The sequence below is a fragment of the Ailuropoda melanoleuca genome, chromosome 2 (genome assembly GCF_002007445.2).
Source record: "Ailuropoda melanoleuca isolate Jingjing chromosome 2, ASM200744v2, whole genome shotgun sequence".
NCBI classification, from domain to species: Eukaryota; Metazoa; Chordata; class Mammalia; order Carnivora; family Ursidae; genus Ailuropoda; species Ailuropoda melanoleuca.
In genome coordinates this window covers 66,695,440-66,715,693 of record NC_048219.1, presented here as the reverse complement: position 1 = coordinate 66,715,693, position 20,254 = coordinate 66,695,440, and the positions used below count along the sequence as shown (strand labels likewise).

At 35.8% G+C, this 20,254-nt stretch overlaps 1 protein-coding gene across 5 annotated transcripts in view; it reads left to right on the top strand.

Annotated features, from left to right (window-relative positions):
* The window catches only part of DPYD (dihydropyrimidine dehydrogenase), a 966,631-nt gene that overhangs the window by 624,152 nt on the left and 322,225 nt on the right, over positions 1–20,254 (top strand). For all 5 annotated transcript variants that reach the window (XM_034653966.1, XM_034653962.1, XM_034653963.1 and 2 more), the window contains one exon: positions 17,717–17,859. In XM_034653966.1, coding sequence (XP_034509857.1) covers positions 17,717–17,859 — 143 coding nt within the window. The remainder of the gene's footprint in view (positions 1–17,716; positions 17,860–20,254) is intronic.

The window sequence follows — 20,254 nt, the reverse complement described above, 5'->3', positions numbered from 1 at the left end:
GCAGTTCTGGCAAAGGTTACTAAAAAAGGCTATCCCCTTGAGTCATGGAAACCATGTTCTAGTCATGCCTCTGTAACTGGATTTAGCACATTTGCAAAGCCCAGTGCTTAATTCTGAATGGCCCAATGCTATTTGGAATCATTATGCACAATTTAAGCATTTGGATGATGAAACACTTATGGCAACAATATAAATTGAATGAGCGTCTATGAATGAGGAAAAACATATGCATCACATTTCTGCTTAGATATGTGCATTACATACTGACTGTATATCCTTTTTTCCACCAAGTTGGTCCTGATAATAGGCTGTCTCCTTTTCATGCATGCAGAAGTTAGCTAAATGCCATTTGGCAAGGAGTTGAATCATCCGGGGTTGCACTCTTGCCAATTCAGCCTAAATATCCATGCCAATCGACAAAGTAACGACCTCAATTTGACAAGAGCTTGAAATTTCATCAGAAAAGATAAAAGATTGGAAAAGTAGCAAATAGAGAGAGGGTATTTCATTGCAAACCCATCACAGACTTGACATAAGCTATAAGCCAAATACTTTTTAAAGATTCAGCTGGGAAGATAAGTTTATGATTACAAGGTTTTAATAGAAATAACACCCTTGAGTGCTTGCTTTCTTGTTTTGGAGAGGTAAGACATACTCAAATAGCAATTTGGGCATAAAGTGCAGAAACAGAAACTCCCATTATATGTTAACAATATTTGTGATCAGTTGATGACATTTTTGAAATTTGGCTCTGGGGTCTGTCTTAGTACAGCTGTCAGCAAAGGGCCAAACTGCCTTTGTGGCTTGCTGGAGCCGTGCCTTTCTACAGAGTGGTGCTTAGCATGCCTGCCTAATTCAGGAGTTGTGATTCAGATCTGTGGTCCAGCCATGATTCCTGTCTTTATATTTGCATCATTTTTGTACTCCTGTGTCCTGTTCTTAACAATTAGTGATTTATCCCTGACTGTGTGTGTGTGTGTGTGTGTACATCCTTATATGTGATGTACGTGGCTTCTTTCAAAGCCTTGTTTTTAAGAAAATTTCATAGAAATTACAAACACTGAAAAGGCCAACATCACCATAAAAAGTGTTCCCAATGGGTCATCCTATTCTCCAGATTTGTCTTTTATGATGTACTGCAGATGATGATCTTTAGTCCTATTTACCTTTAAAATACAAGATTCACTTTCTCGCAGATTTAGCTTATATCTGCAAATGGGAAGGTGCTCTCATATTCTATAAAACGAATCTTTGAATGATCTGATCATTAAAAGATTTCTTAGAAGTGGATCCAAATGGGAAATGCTCACTTTTGTCATGGACTTTTTTTTGCTACTTCTTATATGTATTTACATATTTTTAATTTTTTGAATGAAGTGTATTTTACGTACAATACAATGCACAGGTATTAAGTCTCTAAATTAGCTTTGAAAATTGTATACATCTGTGGTACAATCTGAAACAACTACCGTCTGAAACAAGATAGAGAATATTTCCTTTATACCAGAAAATTCCCTTGTATTGCTCAGTATTCAATTCTTCCATTCCCAGCTGAGACTTATGTCACCATATCTTCTTTTTGACTGTTCTTAAACTACATATGAATGAAATAATATTTATTCTATCTTTCTTTCATACCCCTGCGTGTGTGTGTGCACACGCATGCATTTGGTTTCATTTGCTCAACATAGAGCAAATATATATATTTATTTATTTGAGAGAGAGTGCGTGTGCTCACGTGCATGTGTGCTCACGTGCATGCACGTGAGCAGAGGGGCAGAGAGAGAGGGGGAGGGGGAGGGAGAGAGAGAATCTTGAGCAGACTCCACACTGAGCTCGGAGCCCTATGTGGGCTCACTGTCAGAACCCTGAGATCAGGGCCCTGAGATCATGACCTGAGCTAAAACAAAGAGTCGGTCACTTAACCCACTGAGCCACCCAGGTGCCCCAACATAGTTTTTTGTTTGTTTTTTTGTTTTGTTTTGTTTTTATCCATCTGTATTATTGCAGGTACCAGTTGGTGGGCCTTTTTTATTGCTGATAGTTTTCATTAAATTAACTGACCAAAAGTTGTGTTTCCATTCTCTTGTTGATGAACCTTTGGATGGTTTCCAGTCTGAGGCTACTATAAAGTAAGCTTGTGGTGAACATTTTTGTGCATACATTTTTTTTAGCCTTGTTTTCATTTCTCCTGAGTGAAAATCTAGGAATGAAACTGCCGAATCATAGACTAGATGTATGCTGAATTTTTAAAGAAATTTTCCAACAATTACCCAGAGTGTTTTTATAATTTATACTCTTACCAACAGTGTACAAAAGCTCCACTTTTCCCACATTCTTGTCAATGTTTGGTTTTATCAGTCTTCTTGATTTTTTTTAAAGACTGTATTTATTTATTTGAGAGAGAGAGAAAGAGAGAGAACATGAGTGTGGAGTGTGGGGGGAAGGGGCAGAGGGAGAAACAGACTCAACACTGAGCAGGGAATCCTACATGGGCTCCATCCCAATATTGGTACCAAAACACGATCTGTGGGATCATGACCTGAGCCAAAGGCAGCTGCTCAACTCACTGAGCCACCCAGGTGCCCCAGTCTTCTAATGGCTATTAGATGGTGCACCTTTTCAAATTGCCCCTTTGTAATGTTGTCTTTTTTGAAATATCTGCTCAAGTTTTACACATTTGAATTGAGTTATTCATCCTGTAATTATCATTTTATAGGAGTTCTTTATACATTTCAGATATGAGTTCTTTCTCAAAATATATGTATGTAAATATAATAATATTTTTCCTAGACTTTGGCTTCTTAATTGATTTTTGATAAAGTCCAATTTATCAATTTTTTAAAAATTTTAGTTAGTGCTTTTAATGTCCTTTCCAAGAAATCATTGCCTAACTCAAGGTTACAAAGATAGTGTCCTATTTTTATTTCCTTAGGAACTTTATAGTTTCAGTTTTACATTTAGATTTTCAATCCAGCTTAAATCTTAAAAAGAAAAATTTTTTGTATGAAGTGGGATAGCAGTCAAGATTTTTTTCCTTCTTACAAATATCCATTCTAGCCGCATTTTTTTTTTAAAGATTTTATTTATTTATTCAACAGAGATAGAGACAGCCAGAGAGAGAGGGAACACAAGCAGGGAGAGTGGGAGAGGAAGAAGCACTCCCAGCAGAGGAGCCTGATGTGGGGCTCAATCCCATAATGCCGGTATCACGCCCTGAGCCGAAGGCAGAGGCCTAACCACTGTGCCACCCAGGCGCCCCTAGCAGCATTTGTTAAAATGACTTTTTTTCCCCCCACAGAACTGACTTGGTAACTTGGTCAAAAGTCAATTGACCTTATATGTGTGGACTATTTCTGAACTTCATCCTGTTCTATAAACTATTGTCTTGATACTGTAGATTTATAGCAAGTCCTGATGTGAAAAAGTGTCCTTGAATTCTGTTTTCTTTTTCATGATTGTTTTGGTTTATTCTAGATTGTTTGTATTTCCATATAAATTTTAGAATCAGCTTAGTTTCTTCATATAAAGCTTACTGGAAATTTATTTGGGTTTTGTTGAATCTATGGATCAATTTGGAGAGATTTAACATCTTAACAGCATTGAACCTTCCAGCCTATGAATGTATCTCTTCTTTTTCTTAAGCAGCTTTGTTTTTTCTCAGAAATATTTTGTAGTTTTCAGTGTAGACATTTTACATATCTTTCACAACTTTATTCCTATTTGTTACTTTTTTGCGCTGTTGTAAATGTTAAATTTTAATTTTCTGATTGCTCATGCTAATGTATAGAAAAAGAGTACATAGTACATACGAAGTATATAAAGTATATAGAGAAAGATAATGTTTCACTATTAAGCAGGATGTTAGCTCTATGCTTTTCATTAGATACCCTTTCTCAGAGATCTCTTTTTTTCCTATTTGCTGAGAGTATTCATCATGGATGGATTTTGAATTTTCTTAAGTGCACTTTCTGCAGTCTTTTGAAATGCTAAATGTTTCTTCTCTTTTATTCTTTTATTTTATGTTAATATGGTAAGTTACATTAATTGATTTCCAAATGTTAAGTCATCCTCCCATTCCTGGGATGAACCCCATTTGACCACAGTGCTTTATGCCTTTTATATATTGCTGTATTCATTTTTCTTATATTTTATTAGATGTTTGGGTCTATGTTAGTGAAGGATATTGGCCAATAATGTTATTTTCTTTTAGTATATTTTTGTCAGGTTTTGGTATCAGGATCATGCTGGCCTCATAAAATGAGTTGGGATTTGTTTCTTCTATCTTCTGCAAGTTCATATAAGACTGGCATTATTTCTTCCTTGAATTTGATAGACTATACCAGTGAAGCCATCTAGGCCTGCAGTTTGCTTGATAAAAATGCTTTTTTATTATGAATTCAATTTCTGTAATAGTTATGAGGCTATTTTTTATTTTGATTTTCTGGGTTTTGTTGTCAGTTTGGTTAGTTGTGTTTTGCTTAGAATTTGTCCATTTCATTTCAGTTGTTGAATTTATTACATAAAGTGGTCATGTTGTTCTCATTATATTTTTATTGTTTTTAGGATCCGTATTAAGCACTTGGTATGTGCTTGTAACTGTGTTACCTGCTTTACATAGAGGACTTGATTTTACCTGGTTTTATTTAGGTCCATTAAAAGTTCTTTCTTACTCCATGCTTATCCAAATAGCACCTGGTTTCTAGCCGCTCATTTGCCTGAGAAGTGTCCTAATTTATCGTTGAAAGCCCGAATATATCAAGGGTCCGGGGGCCACACTGCTATGCACAGGATGAGAATGGATGACCAGCCGTATGGCATGATAGGAGAGGTTGCCAGACTGACGCACATCCCCGTGATACAGGGGAGTATGTGAACTCCTTTAGGTAATACTTCGGGAGATCTTATCTGAAATGATATAGTGTTAAAATCCTTTCCCTTTCCTAATTGCTTGATCATGCAATCTGTTTTATACATGCTACAGATTTCTGCAATATTTATGATGTTTATTAAAAGTAGAAATGCGTCTATGAAAATGAAAATTACATTACTGGCAGCAGTTGCTGAATGTAGAATGGAGTAGAACTTGGATTCTCTTTTATTACATGAGTTCGCTACATTGTGAAAAGGGAATCTTACTATTTTAGTTCTAACCCTTGTGTCCTCTGACAGAGAAAATTCCTATTACTTTTTTAATCAAACTAGAAAGATCCTTATAATCTATAGAAAGGCTACAGCCAGGGATATGTACACAGAGTATATATTCTTTTTAGTTTTCCCTAAGAATTTTTTTATTAACAGGGACGCCTGGGTGGCACAGCGGTTAAGCATCTGCCTTCAGCTCAGGGCGTGATCCCGGCGTTATAGGATCGAGCCCCACATCAGGCTTCTCTGCTATGAGCCTGCTTCTCCCTCTCCCACTCCCCCTGCTTGTGTTCCCTCTCTCACTGGCTGTCTCTATCTCTGTCAAATAAATAAATAAAATCTTTAAAAAAAAATGAATTTTTTTATTAACAAAATAAATCTAGACTTACTTCATACTATAATATCTTTTGTTCAAGAGACTGTTGAAATTCAAACCTCTTTTTTTCTTATGCCAGATCAATAATTTTAAAAACCTTTTTAAAAGAAAAGGGGTGAAGGAAGGACCATTCCTCTCCCCATCTAAATGCTTTGCATACCAATTCCCAAAATGCAAGGCCACTTTCGTTTTGCTATTAACGTGCTTCATGAACATGATTTGTTCAGGAGTCTATCTTCAACTTTGCTCTGCTTGTTCCCAACTCCTGCCAGGTTTGAAATAGCCTAGTTCTCAATGCCACACTCACCCAGGCCATCTTTCAAGAGCCCAGCTGAAGTCCTACATCTGCCATAAAGCCTTCCTGGACCTCTTTAGTGTCCTTGGCTCATCCTGTCCTCTGACTCAGCTGCTCCCCCACAATCAGGACGTGAACATGCATTGACCATGTTTTTATCTCCTCTGCTTAGCCTCATAAGCTCGCTGAGAGGAGGCACCTCTATTGCTGCTTTTTAGTAACTGACACAGTGCTCGGTGCAATAAATGATTTTGACTGAAAATGATTTCTCATTTTTTGCCCTATTGAAATTTAGGACAGAATTTTATTGTCAAGTAATTAAGAGAGCAATTACTAATCAGTAGAGCAAATATGAATGAGTAGAGCCCCTCCTTTGCAAAGTGCTTAGGCAGTTTATAGAAAGCATTGGTTCTCAGGGTTCAGATAGGGTCCAGCTGGAGGTGTCTTTGTCCACATCACTATCTTTGAAGAGAACAAAACCTTATTGCCTGCTGTACAGCCTGGGTTTCAGCAGACTCTGAGGAATGCAGACTGATTACAGGGCACAGAGATTTACACATGTAATTCATTGTAAAGTGAAAAGAGAATGTATTCCTGAGAATGAAAGCAAAGGTTTTACAGTAAGGCAAGTGCTACCATGGACACCCTGGCCAGGGAACCACCCACAGAGTGAAAAGAGTGCAGAATTTCAGAGCGAAAAGAATTCATGGATTTCCAAAGAAAGAAATAATATGATCCTAGTAGATGCAGGAACTCTTTTTGTTGTTTGGGTTTTTGTTTTGTTTTGTTTTGTTTTGTTTTAATGTCTTCAGCAAAATGCTCACTTCTGAATGATTCTGGATCGTCCAAGAGTAAAATGTAGTTCTGGTCATCAGCGTTACCATCATCATTAATAGTCTTCCTCTTCCTCCCTCTCAGATAACCATTTTGAGTAGACATAGGCTGGGGAGATTTTTATCTGGTATGATAACATTTGCCCTGAACATTCCATAGGCAGAATTCCACGAGAAATGTTTATACACCACATTCACCAAGTCTGTCATGGTTCTGAATTTCTTGGCTAAGGAAATATGTGTATTCCTAAAAATAGTCTATATATTTGTATTTGTAGGTAAACTCATTATATTTATAAGCTAAAAGCACTGCCAGAAGTACTTATTTGGGAAGGACTGTGGCATATGGTAATCTGGAAATAAAGAAAAGCCCTCACACTCAAACTAGCAGTGAATTTTACAGTCGTATTGTATACTGACTGTTTTATTGTTCTAATAGATTATTTTATCACATGCCCCTGCCTCTCTTACAGGCACATACGATTTAACCTCTTTGAGCCTGAATTTCCTTGTCTTTACAATGGGGATAAGGTGTATGTGACTTATTGTGAGGATATACCTAATGTATGAATAATGTAGCAGAGCAACTAGTACTCGTTAGACTCTCAGATTAGTTCGTTTTAGCCGTAAAATGTTATCACCATTGGCTTTGAATTCTAGTTCTGTTTTATCATATGAAAGGCAACAGCTTAAAAATTATGAGAGTCTCAAAGAGTTTTATCACTGGCAACTTAGAAACATTGTCTGCACCCTCTTCCTGGAATAGAGAGCTGAATAGCAAGGAAGAACTCCGGTCCATTTTAAATGTTAAATACCAGCTGAGATCTAAAAACCATTTACAGTTTTCCATGATATGTCGACTTTGAAACTTTGCACCATTTTGTAAGCAAAAACATACTTAATCATTTTAAAATGAAAGTAAGAAAAATTCCCTGCTTGTTTTCTCCCGTGTGGAGGTTACTGAACAAATAATATGATGAGTATATTTTACATATATTCTATGAATCTGTTACATAGATTCGTATGATTTTAATTTACATGAGTCCATTGCATGAATCAATTTACAGAACTCTCCATTCTTATTTCTGAAGAGAGTGCGTATGTTGCAGCATCTACTATGAAAACTAAATCAAGTTAGAAATTGCAATAATGTACTTCTTTCATTAATGTTTTTTTCTTTTGGCTGTGTGTCTTTTCTCTGTGTAAACATGTCTGCACACTGGATTTCTTTCTAAATCTGAATGTCCTCACTGGCCATATTGAAGAATGTGCTTACTGTACTGTTTCATTAAACTGCTGTGTTATCGGGTAATTGTTTAAACATAATGCCATAGGACTATCAAAAGGAAAGGTGAACTAATGGCATTTGCAAATGTCAGGGATTATCTTAACACTTTTATTATAGTTTATAAAAAAGTAGGTTCAGGGCATTTCATGGCAATTATTTCTACAGAAATTGGTTATTTAAATAAATTGCTAATTATCTGAAGATGACAGTATTGAAAATGCTACTAATGAGTTGTTTAATAAGTGTAGCTTGTGGTGGCCACCTACAGGTTGAAAATAGAAAGAGCATATGGACTAATTATGCCTAGATATCACGTATGAATGCCATATATTTTTCCCTCTAGTAACAGATTTAAAGACATGTATCTCTTCATGCCATTCTTTTAGTCTTGGACAGTATAGTTAGTTTCTGAGTTCTTCATAGATTATGGTTTTATTCTAAATCAATTTTACTTTGCTTTCATAATTATCTTTGTGCTATAATTAATGCATATAATTATTACTATAATTTAATCATCCAAACCGAGATACTTTTAGACTGAAAGAGGATGCTACTTAAATTACATCAGGTAATTACAAATAAATATAGGTATAATAAACTGGGACTGTTCTGGGCAAAATCGGTCATATGGTCACTCTAGTTGTAACAATTACTTACTACCCAAGAAAGCTTTACTCTAATTACTAGCCAACATTTAATATAATGCTAATATTCTTAGTTTTCTCATACATGGACAATATATCTCTGTGAGTTACAAAATTATTGACTCCTCTCTCTGCAACTTAATTTATATCCAAATGTTTAAAATAAGGGGCTTCTGGGTGGCTCAGTTGCTTGCATCTGCTTTGGCTTAGGTCATGATCTCGGGATCCTGGGATCAAGTTCCGCATCCAGTTCTCTGCTCAGCAGGGAATCTGCTTCTCCCTCTCCCTCTGCTCTTCCCCCTGCTTGTGCTCTCTCTCTCTGTCAAATAAATAAATAAAATATTTTAAAAAATAAAATAAGGAAGAAATATAACATTACGGCTAAGAGCATGATATTGGCAGTCAGGTTGACCTAGATTCAAATACTGAACCCACACTTTCTAACTGAGTGATCGCTTGAGGGTGAGATATTTACCTCTGCTGAGTCCTGTTTACACATCTATAAAAATGGGGACAAAAAATATATCTATGGTAATGTCATTGGTACAATGTATACAAAAAACTTAGGAAAATACCTGGCAATTAGAAAGCACTCAAAAGAAGAGTCTCTATATTGAGTGTGAGTGTATTTAATGTTAAAATTTTATTTTAACTCATATTTGGTTCTTTTCTAAGTTAACTTCATCACTGATATCTCTTGGAAAGCACAGAACATATAAAATTTCTCCTTAAATTACCCTGACAAAGTTCATAATGTCCTTGAATTTTGAATTTGAAGATAACATCTAATCTAATATTTCCTATAGTGGAGAGGTCATTTCTATTGCATTCCACCCGTCAAGGATCCATCTAGGTTCAAGGGATAGGGATGTCCCAATGTAGCTACTTGTGCTGCTGGATTTGCAACAAATTGATAAAATGATAATAATAAAGCCAATAATGTGTGCTTAACCATTAGTTCCAGTTATCTTTTAAGAAAAGCATGGGTGAGGCCTTTTTTTTTCTGGTTACCCTTCAATATTTGAAGACAACTATTGGGATTCCTTTCAGCCATTTCATACACTGTGGTGTGTGTGTGTGTGTGTGTGTGTGTGCGTGTGCGTGCACGTGCGCACATAGGCAGAGAGAGATCATTATGTTCTGTACATATTCTGAATTTGTTAATATTTTACTTAAAATGTTGGAAAAAGGACTAAATGTACTCTCCTGAATGTGCAAAGTATAGAATCGTTACACATCCCCTTTATAAAAGTTGTACAACAAAAAATCTAATAGTTGCCTATTCCTATATTGTAAATTTTAGGAGCATTCTAAAGCTAGTCACTTTTTATTGCAGAAGTAAATTACAAACATNGTGTGTGTGTGTGTGTGTGTGTGTGTGCGTGTGCGTGCACGTGCGCACATAGGCAGAGAGAGATCATTATGTTCTGTACATATTCTGAATTTGTTAATATTTTACTTAAAATGTTGGAAAAAGGACTAAATGTACTCTCCTGAATGTGCAAAGTATAGAATCGTTACACATCCCCTTTATAAAAGTTGTACAACAAAAAATCTAATAGTTGCCTATTCCTATATTGTAAATTTTAGGAGCATTCTAAAGCTAGTCACTTTTTATTGCAGAAGTAAATTACAAACATTTTTTATCGAAAGGAACCAAACAATATGGAAGTATAGATATGAACCGTGAAACTTCTTCAGCACCATCCCCAGAGATAACTGTTAACAGTTTGAAACTCAGCGTTCTATGCCTTTACATGCCCACATACTAAATGTAATCATACTTTTTTAACCGAAAATGGGACCACATCATATATATTGTTCTGCTACTTGTTATTAACACTTCAACATTTTATACTGAATTATTTCCATGTTAGTTTTATTTTTTCTATTTATTTTTTTTAAAAAGATTTAATTTATGAGAGAGAGTGGGGGTGAGGGGCGGAGGGAGAGAACCTTCAAGTAGACTCCCCTCTGCATGTAGAGCCTGATGGGGGTGGGGCTCAGTCCCATGACCCATGAGATCAGGACCTGAACTGAAACCAACGATTAGACCCTCAACCCGCTGAGCCACCCAGGTGCCCCATCCATGTTAGTTTTAAAAGTTTTCTAGGATATGGGGCTCCTGGGTGGCTCAGTTGGTTAAACTTCTGCCTTCTGCTCAGGTCATGATCCCAGGGTCCTGGGATCAAGAGCAGGCTCCTCTACTCCTCCATCTCCCTCTGCCCCTACCCCCGGCTTGTGCATTCTCTCTCTGTCAAATAAATAAATGAAATCTTTTACAAAAATTTCTAAAATGTTGTATATGGATGAACTATAATTTCTTTAATAGCACAGCTATTGGTGGTCATTTGTGTTGTTTTCACTATTTTGCTATGAAAAACAATCCTTCAAGGAAGATCCTTGTACATGTAACCTTGTATCTATGAACCAATGGAATGGATTCCTCAAAGTGGAGTTTCTGGATGGAAAGACATATACATTTAGACATTGCCATTGCATTATAAATCTAGTAAAGATTTGTTTACACAAATATGTGCATTTTTAAAATTTTTAAAAAGATTTTATTTATGTATTTGACACAGAGATAGAGACAGAGTAAGAGAGCACAAGCAGGGGGAGTGGCAGAGGGAGAGGGAGAAGCAGGCTCCCGGCCAAGCAGAGAGCCTGATGCAGGGCTCGATCCCAGGACTCTGGGATCATGACCTGAGCCGAAGGCAGACGCTTAACTGACTGAGCCACCCAGGAGCCCCCAAATATATGCATTTATAATCATACACTCAAAGTATATTTTTTACAAATGAAGTGACATATGAATTACAAGAGAATCTCCAAATTTGAGATCTAGGAGGTTAATTAACACCACTTAAGTATTAAGTGTTCATCCCCATATGTTTGTAGCTGGATATTTATTTTTCTGCTTAGTTTTCTCTAGCTTTGATAGTAATATTACCCTATGTATACTAGGAACCAGGCAGTATGCCAAGTGCTTTCGGTGAATTGTATCATTTAATTCTCCCCAGTTTGCTCTGATATTGTTATTAATGACCCTGTTTCACAGATAGGGAAAACGGATGTTTTAGGAAGTTAAGGAGTTTGCTCAAAGTCACACTTATATAAAGTAAGTGAGCTGAGACTTACACCTCATTGGTTGGACATTAGAACCTATGCTCTGGTTTTCTTAGGCAAAGACAATACGAAGATGATTGTCTTCAAAAATGCTGCACTGTCATTTCTCAGTAACAGCTGAAGAGAACGGACTTTCATGTCACAGAGACTTGGTGTTTGATTCCAGTCTATCCCTTTTAAACTGTGTGACATCAAACAGGTTATTTATTCAGTTTGAGCTTCCCTTTCTTCATATACGAAATAGAGATGACAGCATCTGCCTTCACAGCATCGTGAGGGTTACATTGCACAATCTGTAGGAAGTCTCAACCTCAGGTCCAGCCCAAGGAAATCACTCCCTGAACGGGAGCTCCTAATCCTTCCACTACCAGCAGCTGATACTTTCAGAAAGGAAAACGGCCCCCTCTTTGATGAATAGTCTTAATTCTTTTGCTTTAAAATAAAATGCTTGGCACATGCTAGGTACCAAGTTATTGAATGTGAATTGACTCTGAACATATTGAATATATTATGAAGCAAATAAACATAGCCATAAAGATATAAAGACTTAGGGAAAAATTCTTGAAATACTCAAGTAAAATTAAAACATTTTCTTAAGATAATTTTCATTTTTTCCCAATAAAAGTAAAATAACAACATAAAACAATTGATTTTCTTTCTCCCATTTCTCCTCTTTAAATTTCATATCTCAGCATATAACCCTGGATCTTTTTAGTACTTCAGTTTCTAGTTGAATTATGCTAATTGTCTCAGAGGACTTTAATCCATGTGTAAAGATGTATTTTTAAATAGCTATGCTTCACATATTTATCAGTATATTAGGCTCATTAACACTTTAAAATTGTTATTGTAAAGCATAAATTTTTTGGTGCTTGACTTATGTGCAGTTTAGTATTTTACAAAAATCAATCTTTCAACTCAAATCCTTGAAATTCTTGATTTGCTAATATTTTCTTTCTTCTAGATGATTTTAAAATTATAAACAATTAGGTAGGCAAAGTTCAATTTCTAATGAATTTATTATCTACTTAATTCATTGTATTTTAATTAAGGTAAGCAAATTAAAACTACATTTTCTTTTTGTATACACAGTGAGCACGAGTGAGTATTATAACCCACTTTGTTTTATTGCCGCTAGGGCTATTATAAGGGAGTTTATTGTGGACTTAGCTCTAACAATTAATTGTGCAACAGTAGCTGTCCTAGGAGTCAAATGATTAGGGAAAAACCAAACAGAATTAAACTCAATTATTCAAAATTCCAGTTATCCAAAATTAGCATATGTTCCACACTATCTTGCCCATTAAAAATTCCTTTCTTTTCAAGGATTTAGTCATGCAAAGTAAAGCTCTACCCTTTTCACCAATAAACTTGAGTTCTGAAGCTGTCATTAAAATCCTTGTATATTGGTTTAATGCTTGGACCTTTGGATTCTCAAAAAAAAAAAAAATCTTAAATATATTGATGACTGCCTTTGAGACTTTTGCCTTTGGAGTCAGTTAAAGTAATCTTACCAACGAGGTTATGACACTACCAAATGAGAGCTGTTAGGAGAGGGGGGAAAGAGGGTGGATGTGTGGTCCTCCTAATGTTTCAGGGGATATCGAGTTCTACCATCATAGACATCATGCTTTTGTCTCTAATAAAAAAAAATGGTTTAATTGCATTGCTAAATACACAGCAGAAACATAGCAGGCACTGTCAACGTAAACTGAATGGATGCTCCCTCTGAAATCCATTGTCCTTGTAGGCAGTACAGATCAGAATAGCAAACACCTGTATAGTTTTTACCCTGTGCTAGCCCTTTATATATATTAAATCATTTAATCCTCAAAAAAACTCTATGAAGTTGTGATTGTAATTTTATTATTTTATGGATGAAAAAAACAGAGGTACAATGAGATTAAGAAATTTTCACAGAGTCACATAGCTTGCTGGTAGTGGAGTTAGGATTTGAACCCTAACAGTTGGCCCTGTTGTCTGTCTGATGCTGTAACTGGTTCATCCTCAAATTGCCTTCTTCCTAAAATTCATATTAATAGTATTTATAAAATGTATGATGCTTAAATGAATGTGAATTTTTCCTAATGGATCATCTGTACAGAATAAATAATTGGATTCATATTATTTGACTTAAAACAGCCTCCTAAAATCATAGGGACTAGTGTTTTGGGTTATCTGTCATTGGTGACAACGTGGTTAGGACACAAATTGATTAACTGGGATCATTCTTGAGAGATTTTCAGCTTTAGTACAATTTTTTTTTAAAGGCAAAGGTGTTTAATAGACATTTCTCGGATAAACAGATGGACAGATGAATGGGTAAGTGAGGCCTGCATAAGGAAACTGATTCAATCATAATACCTTAATGCTTACATATCAATACATAACACTATTGTTAATGGTAGCATTTTAAAATTGTTACAATGATATTGGCAAGTGATACTCTCATTTTCTTAAGAAGAAAAATCATCCAAATCAGAGTGATTAGCTTTTAAAAATTTATTTATTTTAAATTTTTTAAAATTTTCATCTATTTTTTTATTATTAACATGTAATATACTATTTTTTCAGGGGTACAGGTCTGTGATTAATCAGCCTTACACAATACACAGTGCTCACCATGACACAGATTAACTTTTAGTTAAAAAATCTCTGGCTTATTAAAAAAAAATTTTTTTTTGAATAGGAATCAATCCAAAAATGTTCTGTGAAGTTTCTCAGAGGAGATCTATGACTTCAGCACATTGATTGGCATTTCAAGATGTGACTCAAAGGAAGGCCTAGACTGATTAGATATCAAAAGTTACAGTTCAGTCTAGTCTACCAGCTTTTCTAGTAGGCTGCTTTAGAACCAATCAGAGCTCTTGGCAGCAGTGTTGGAATGCCAGTTCATTTTTTGTTTGGTTGGTTGGTTGTTTAAACCTTCAGCTTGTTTCAAAATTTGGGAATTCAGACTGGCTTGATCCTGAATGGAGCATTCCACAAGGTTGGAACAGAATGGCTTGATATAACGGAATTTCCCATTAGGCATCAGGTTCATCTGGCCATCCCGTGTGGATGAGGGCTTAATTTAAATTACATGTTCCCTATGAGTTCATTTAAGCTTATAGGATTTCAATTTCTTGATTTAAACCTTGTCATTTTCTTATAGATGGAGTCCACATTCAATTCCTTAAGCCTCTCAAACTGGCTTCTTCCTCCCTGGGCTTTGGTCTAGAATCATTAATTACTGTAGCAGTGACAAAATGGTAAAAATCCTTATCAAAATAGCTGTGATCCTGGAAATGTTTGTGTTTTCATTGACATGTGTACAACTCTGTATAGTATTGATATATGTGTTTTCCTTATACTGAAACTTTTATTTTTATCTTGAACCTATTATTTCTTGATTCCTGTCATTTTAAAACTAAAAAGAAATTTCTATCTAGCAATTTAGAAAGATCCTTTTATATACTTTTAAAAGATTTCCTTCCAGAAACCTTTCATGAAAGATAAAAGTCATTTTTAAAACCTGTTCCCCATAAAAATGCTCTCTGAGAATAGGTAGATTATATTTCATATTAAATCAGTTGAGTTACAAAGAAAACTAATCAAATGGAATTTATAATGGAAATAAAAACTGAATTTACTGTTACCCAGTAACAGAAGGACCCATTTCTTCATTTTTGGATCACATTTCCTGAGAGAACATAATTACTCTTAATTTTTAAGAAGATGCCTTTATTAGTTTGAAAGGTTTTCATGTTCGTTAGGTAGATTAGAAAGTCTTAGAAAAGAAAGAACAACATGAAATAGAAAATGTCTTATTGACCTAATTGAACATCTTCAAATGCCACTGAGGATTTGCTGGTGTTTTTTAACACCTGTGTAATAATGTTGCCCTTTAAATGTAACTGGTTAAATTTTCAAAGCTGTGTTCTGGGATTTTGCCATTTGATGTCCATTAATATCAATTGGAATATGTGGCCAAATCCCTGTGTACCACTTTGAAATTTTATCCCTTAGTGTTAATGATAGTCTTCTAACAGTGCAGTTAGAAATAAATTATTTATCTGCTTAGCTCAAATTTCCTTTACTCTCTAGGGTCAACTAAATAAGAAAAAAAAAAAAAAGAATCCCAGTGTTTATCACTTCAAAGTAACATGTATGTAAAGAAGCCATCAGCTTGGTATGTATTGAACATATCTGTTATATTATGCAGATAGATATATGTCACTCTAAAAGATTTAAATTACAGATTTCCTTTAAAATGCTTTTCTTTAACTTTTATTCTTACTCAGATTTCTTTTTAGTACAGCTAAAGATTTGTACATATAAACGTGTATGTGGGTGTCGGTGTGGGTGTGTATTCTTGCTATGCGTTCTTCTGTCTACTCTGTTACCTTCTCTACCTCTCAAACAGATGAAGAAGTCACTGATAAACACTTTGAAGTAGAAATAGGATCTTGACGTTCAGTTTCTAATTCGTCCTAACTTACTGCCTTGTATTTCGGTGTCCACTATGGAATTCTGAAGTGTCAGCAGTGAACGTTCTTGACCGAGAAACATTAATATCCAGAGGAAAATTTTAAGGCGTGGGAGCAATAGGAACAAACATTTCCACAAACATTTTTGGTGTTAAATGCAAAAACATCAGTTACACATAAATTTAATATCTTCTGAAATGGATGTGAGCAGGATAAAAAGAAGTCCACTAATTTTAAGGAAAATTCTTTGTGCTTCCTCAAAGTGAACCCTCCCATAAATACATACTGATAATGCTGGTGAAGATGCTTGTGGTGGTGGAGGGAAGGATAAAGTGCTCAGCACATAAGGTTGATTTTACCAGTTGCTTATTTGTGGTTTTGAGGCAATGTCAGATTCTTGGCCAAATAGAACTATTTTTAGTTCAGAAAATACCTTTAAAGAGGCGCCTGGGTGGCACAGCAGTTAGGCGTCTGCCTTCGGCTCAGGGCGTGATCCCGGCGTTATGAGATCGAGCCCCACATCAGGCTCCTCTGCTATGAGCCTGCTTCTTCCTCTCCCACTCCCCCTGCTTGTGTTCCCTCTCTCGCTGGCTGTCTCTATCTCTGTCGAATAAATAAATAAAATCTTTAAAAAAAGAAAATACCTTTAAAGAACAATGGCTTATGACTCCACACCAGAATTACCAAATTATATTCCGATCCGATGAAAACATTAGCTTACTTCAGGATATGTTAACCTTGAGCGTTGAAAGCAGCTTTAATACAGTATGATCATTTTAAAAATGACCTGCAAGTGTTCTGTCCATCCATGAAGTTTTTATTATGATTAGGGAATAATATATTGGTAATAACTGGCTGAGTGAAGTATAAAAATTAACCACATACTCTTTAATTACTGAATTCTAGTAAATGGTCTTTACCTTGGTGGAAACTTTCTAATGTATGAAAAATTCGATTAGGCTCACTATATTTCATCAAATTGCGAGTAATACATGTAAAAAGCAATATGGAATCTGTAAATTCATCAGCACCTTGCTTGTTTTCACAGTATCTCTATTCACACCAGCTGCTTTATACTTAGTGGAAACATAACAGAGCTGTATGTCTATTTATGCACTGTATGTGATTGTTTTTCTTTTTCAAAATCTGCTGTTCCTTGTTCTTTTTAAAACAGATGCTTGAATATTCCATATAATCTTTTACACATTACTGTATATCAAATTGTATTATGCATGTATTTTATGCAGGAGTTCTACAAGTTGCTATATCCACTTGCATAACACATTTCCTTGCAAGAATAGCATCAAGATTCTTAAAATAAATACACATCCATTTACAAATTAACATACTTTAAAACATGGCAATGTATATGTATCTCTCTCTCTCTCTCTCTCTCTCTCTCACACACACATCTTAAGTAAAGATAAAGAAAATTGACTTTTGTCTAGTAGAGCATTACCATTACACAATAATGATTATAAGGCAATATGCTCAAATGGTCATTATGCTAACCATTGATTATTCTTATTTTCTGTAGGCACAGCAATTAGACCTATTGCTTTGAGAGCTGTGACCTCCATTGCTCGTGCTTTGCCTGGATTTCCCATTTTGGCCACCGGTGGAATTGACTCAGCTGAAAGTGGTCTTCAGTTTCTCCACAGTGGAGCCTCAGTCCTCCAGGTAGTACTTGTGTTTGCCCCTTCAGAAACCTCCGTCTAACACACCTAGTGTAAATCATGTGACAACAAATATTTTCTTGTAGGGTCTCCTGAGAAAGAGACAGTGTGGGATTAAAATGGCAGCATTCATTAAGTCTCTGTTGTGAGTCGAGAACAAACCTGAGGTTTATTTCTGTCTTAATTAGGGCTTACAAACCCTCTATCTTTTAAAAATGTATTCACTTATCTCCCTTTTCCAAAATAAATGAAAACAGGTACCAAAATGCATATTGTAGAACTGGGGGGAAAAAACAAATACACAAAGAAATCTGGGTAAAAGTAAAATCTTGTTTGAAAAATAAATGAAGTCATGGGTAAGGTGAATATACAAAATCTATGCCATAAGGTACTGGAGGGATTAGCACATTTGACTCTGAACTTCCTGGCAGCCAAAGCAAGGAAATTATTGGTTTCATAACTTTCAAAATATAATATAAATTGATTATTCAACTTCTTGTGGTACAGAGCTGAGAGAAATTCTTCCATTACTGTCATAAAGGGATACTTTGAGATGTAGTACATTGTACTCTTAATAGCATTCCTACATATAATTTTTTACTTATTAGTTACACACTTGCTCATTATTATGTTGCTCAAAAAAGGCCCAGTATAGTGCCTTGGCACATCATAGCATAAACATTTCTCTGAGGCTAGATATGCAGATTTGGATGGTCTGACTTGACCCAGGGATAAACTTTTCATACGATGACTAGACTGTGACCTCTCAGGTAATACTCCATTAATATGGATTCTTACGACCTAACATTGAATGAAAATAGAGTTTGCCTTCACTTATATTCTCTGGAGAACAAATACCTTGTGTTACCAATTTGACAATCAGAGTTAACGCCCTTTTACAGAATACAATCTAACGTGGAAATACTATGTATCAGAATGCTAACAGAAGGTATACGGAAGAACCAAATGGAAGATTTCAATAAAAATCATAATAGCTAAAATTTAAAGCTCAGTTAATGGGCTTAACAGCAGAATGGAGAAAACAGAAGAAAAAGTCAGTGACGTAGAAGAGACAGAGCGACAGAACTTAACCAAACAGAGAAGACAGACCAAAGAATGAGCAGCGCCTCAGGGAACGGGGAGACGGTATCAAAAGATCTAACAAAGGAGGGGTCACAGAAGGAGAGGATGACAAAGAAATAATGTTTCAAAACTTCCCAATTTTTTGTAAAAGGGCAAAATCTCGTAGATTGAAGTTGAATGAAACTCAAATATGATAAATCTAAAGAAATCCATACCAGGGCACCTGGTGGCTCAGTCAGTTAAGCTTCTGTCTTTGGCTCAGGTCATGATAACAGGGGTCCCGGGATCGAGCCCCACATCGGGCTCCTTGCTCAGCAAGGAACCTGTTTCTCTCTCTCCCTCTGCCTGCTGCTCCCTTTGCTCGTGCTCTCTATCTCTCTTTCTCTCTCTCAAATAAATAAATAAAATCTTAAAAAAAAAAAAAGAAAGCCAAACTGAAGGTTTGTAGCAACCCTGCATCAGAGAAGTCCACTGGCACCATTTTTCCAACAGCATTTGCTCCCTTTGTATCTTTGTGGCACATTTTGGTAATTGTCACAATATTTCATACTTATAAAATTATTATTATATCTGTTATAATGATCTATGATCCATAATTATGACTCACTAAAATCTTAGGTTATGGTTAACATGTTTTAGCAATAAAGTATTTTTTAATTGAAATATGTACATTTTTTAGACATAATGTTACTGCACACTTAACAGACGACGCTATAGTTTAAACACAATTTTTATATGCACTGAGAAACCAAAAATATTCATTTGACTTACTTTAATGCATTATTTGCTTTATCATGGTGGTCTGGAACTGAATCCACAATATCTTTGAGGTTTGCCTGTGCTTGGAGTGACATCACCGGAAGCTTGGAGGATGAGAGTCATGTAGCCGAAGTCACGTGACTAGTGCTAGCGCCAGAACTGAGAAGCAGGTTTCACAACCGTAAAGCCAGCACTTTTTCAACTGCTCACGTTGCCTATCCCCCTCCTAGAACCATTAAGGGGAGAATATCAGCAAAAGGCTGGTCTTCCCCACCTACTCAAGACTTACGTATTCAGGCTACAGCTTATTCCTTAGAGAAAAGACACAAAGAAGAGAAGAAATGTGAGAACATAGAAAAATAAGCCCACAGGCGTTCTGAGAAGAGGTGCACTCACTGTGTGACCACAGTATGTGAATGCATGTGGAATACCACGTGTCCTCACAAAAATGTGTACGTGTGGCGAAATAGTCATTCAGATTGTGGTTTCTGCTTAGGCCCGTCTTGGGTCAAGAAGCAGAGAATCACTCAAAGTACCTTAAGAAACTCTAGCCTATT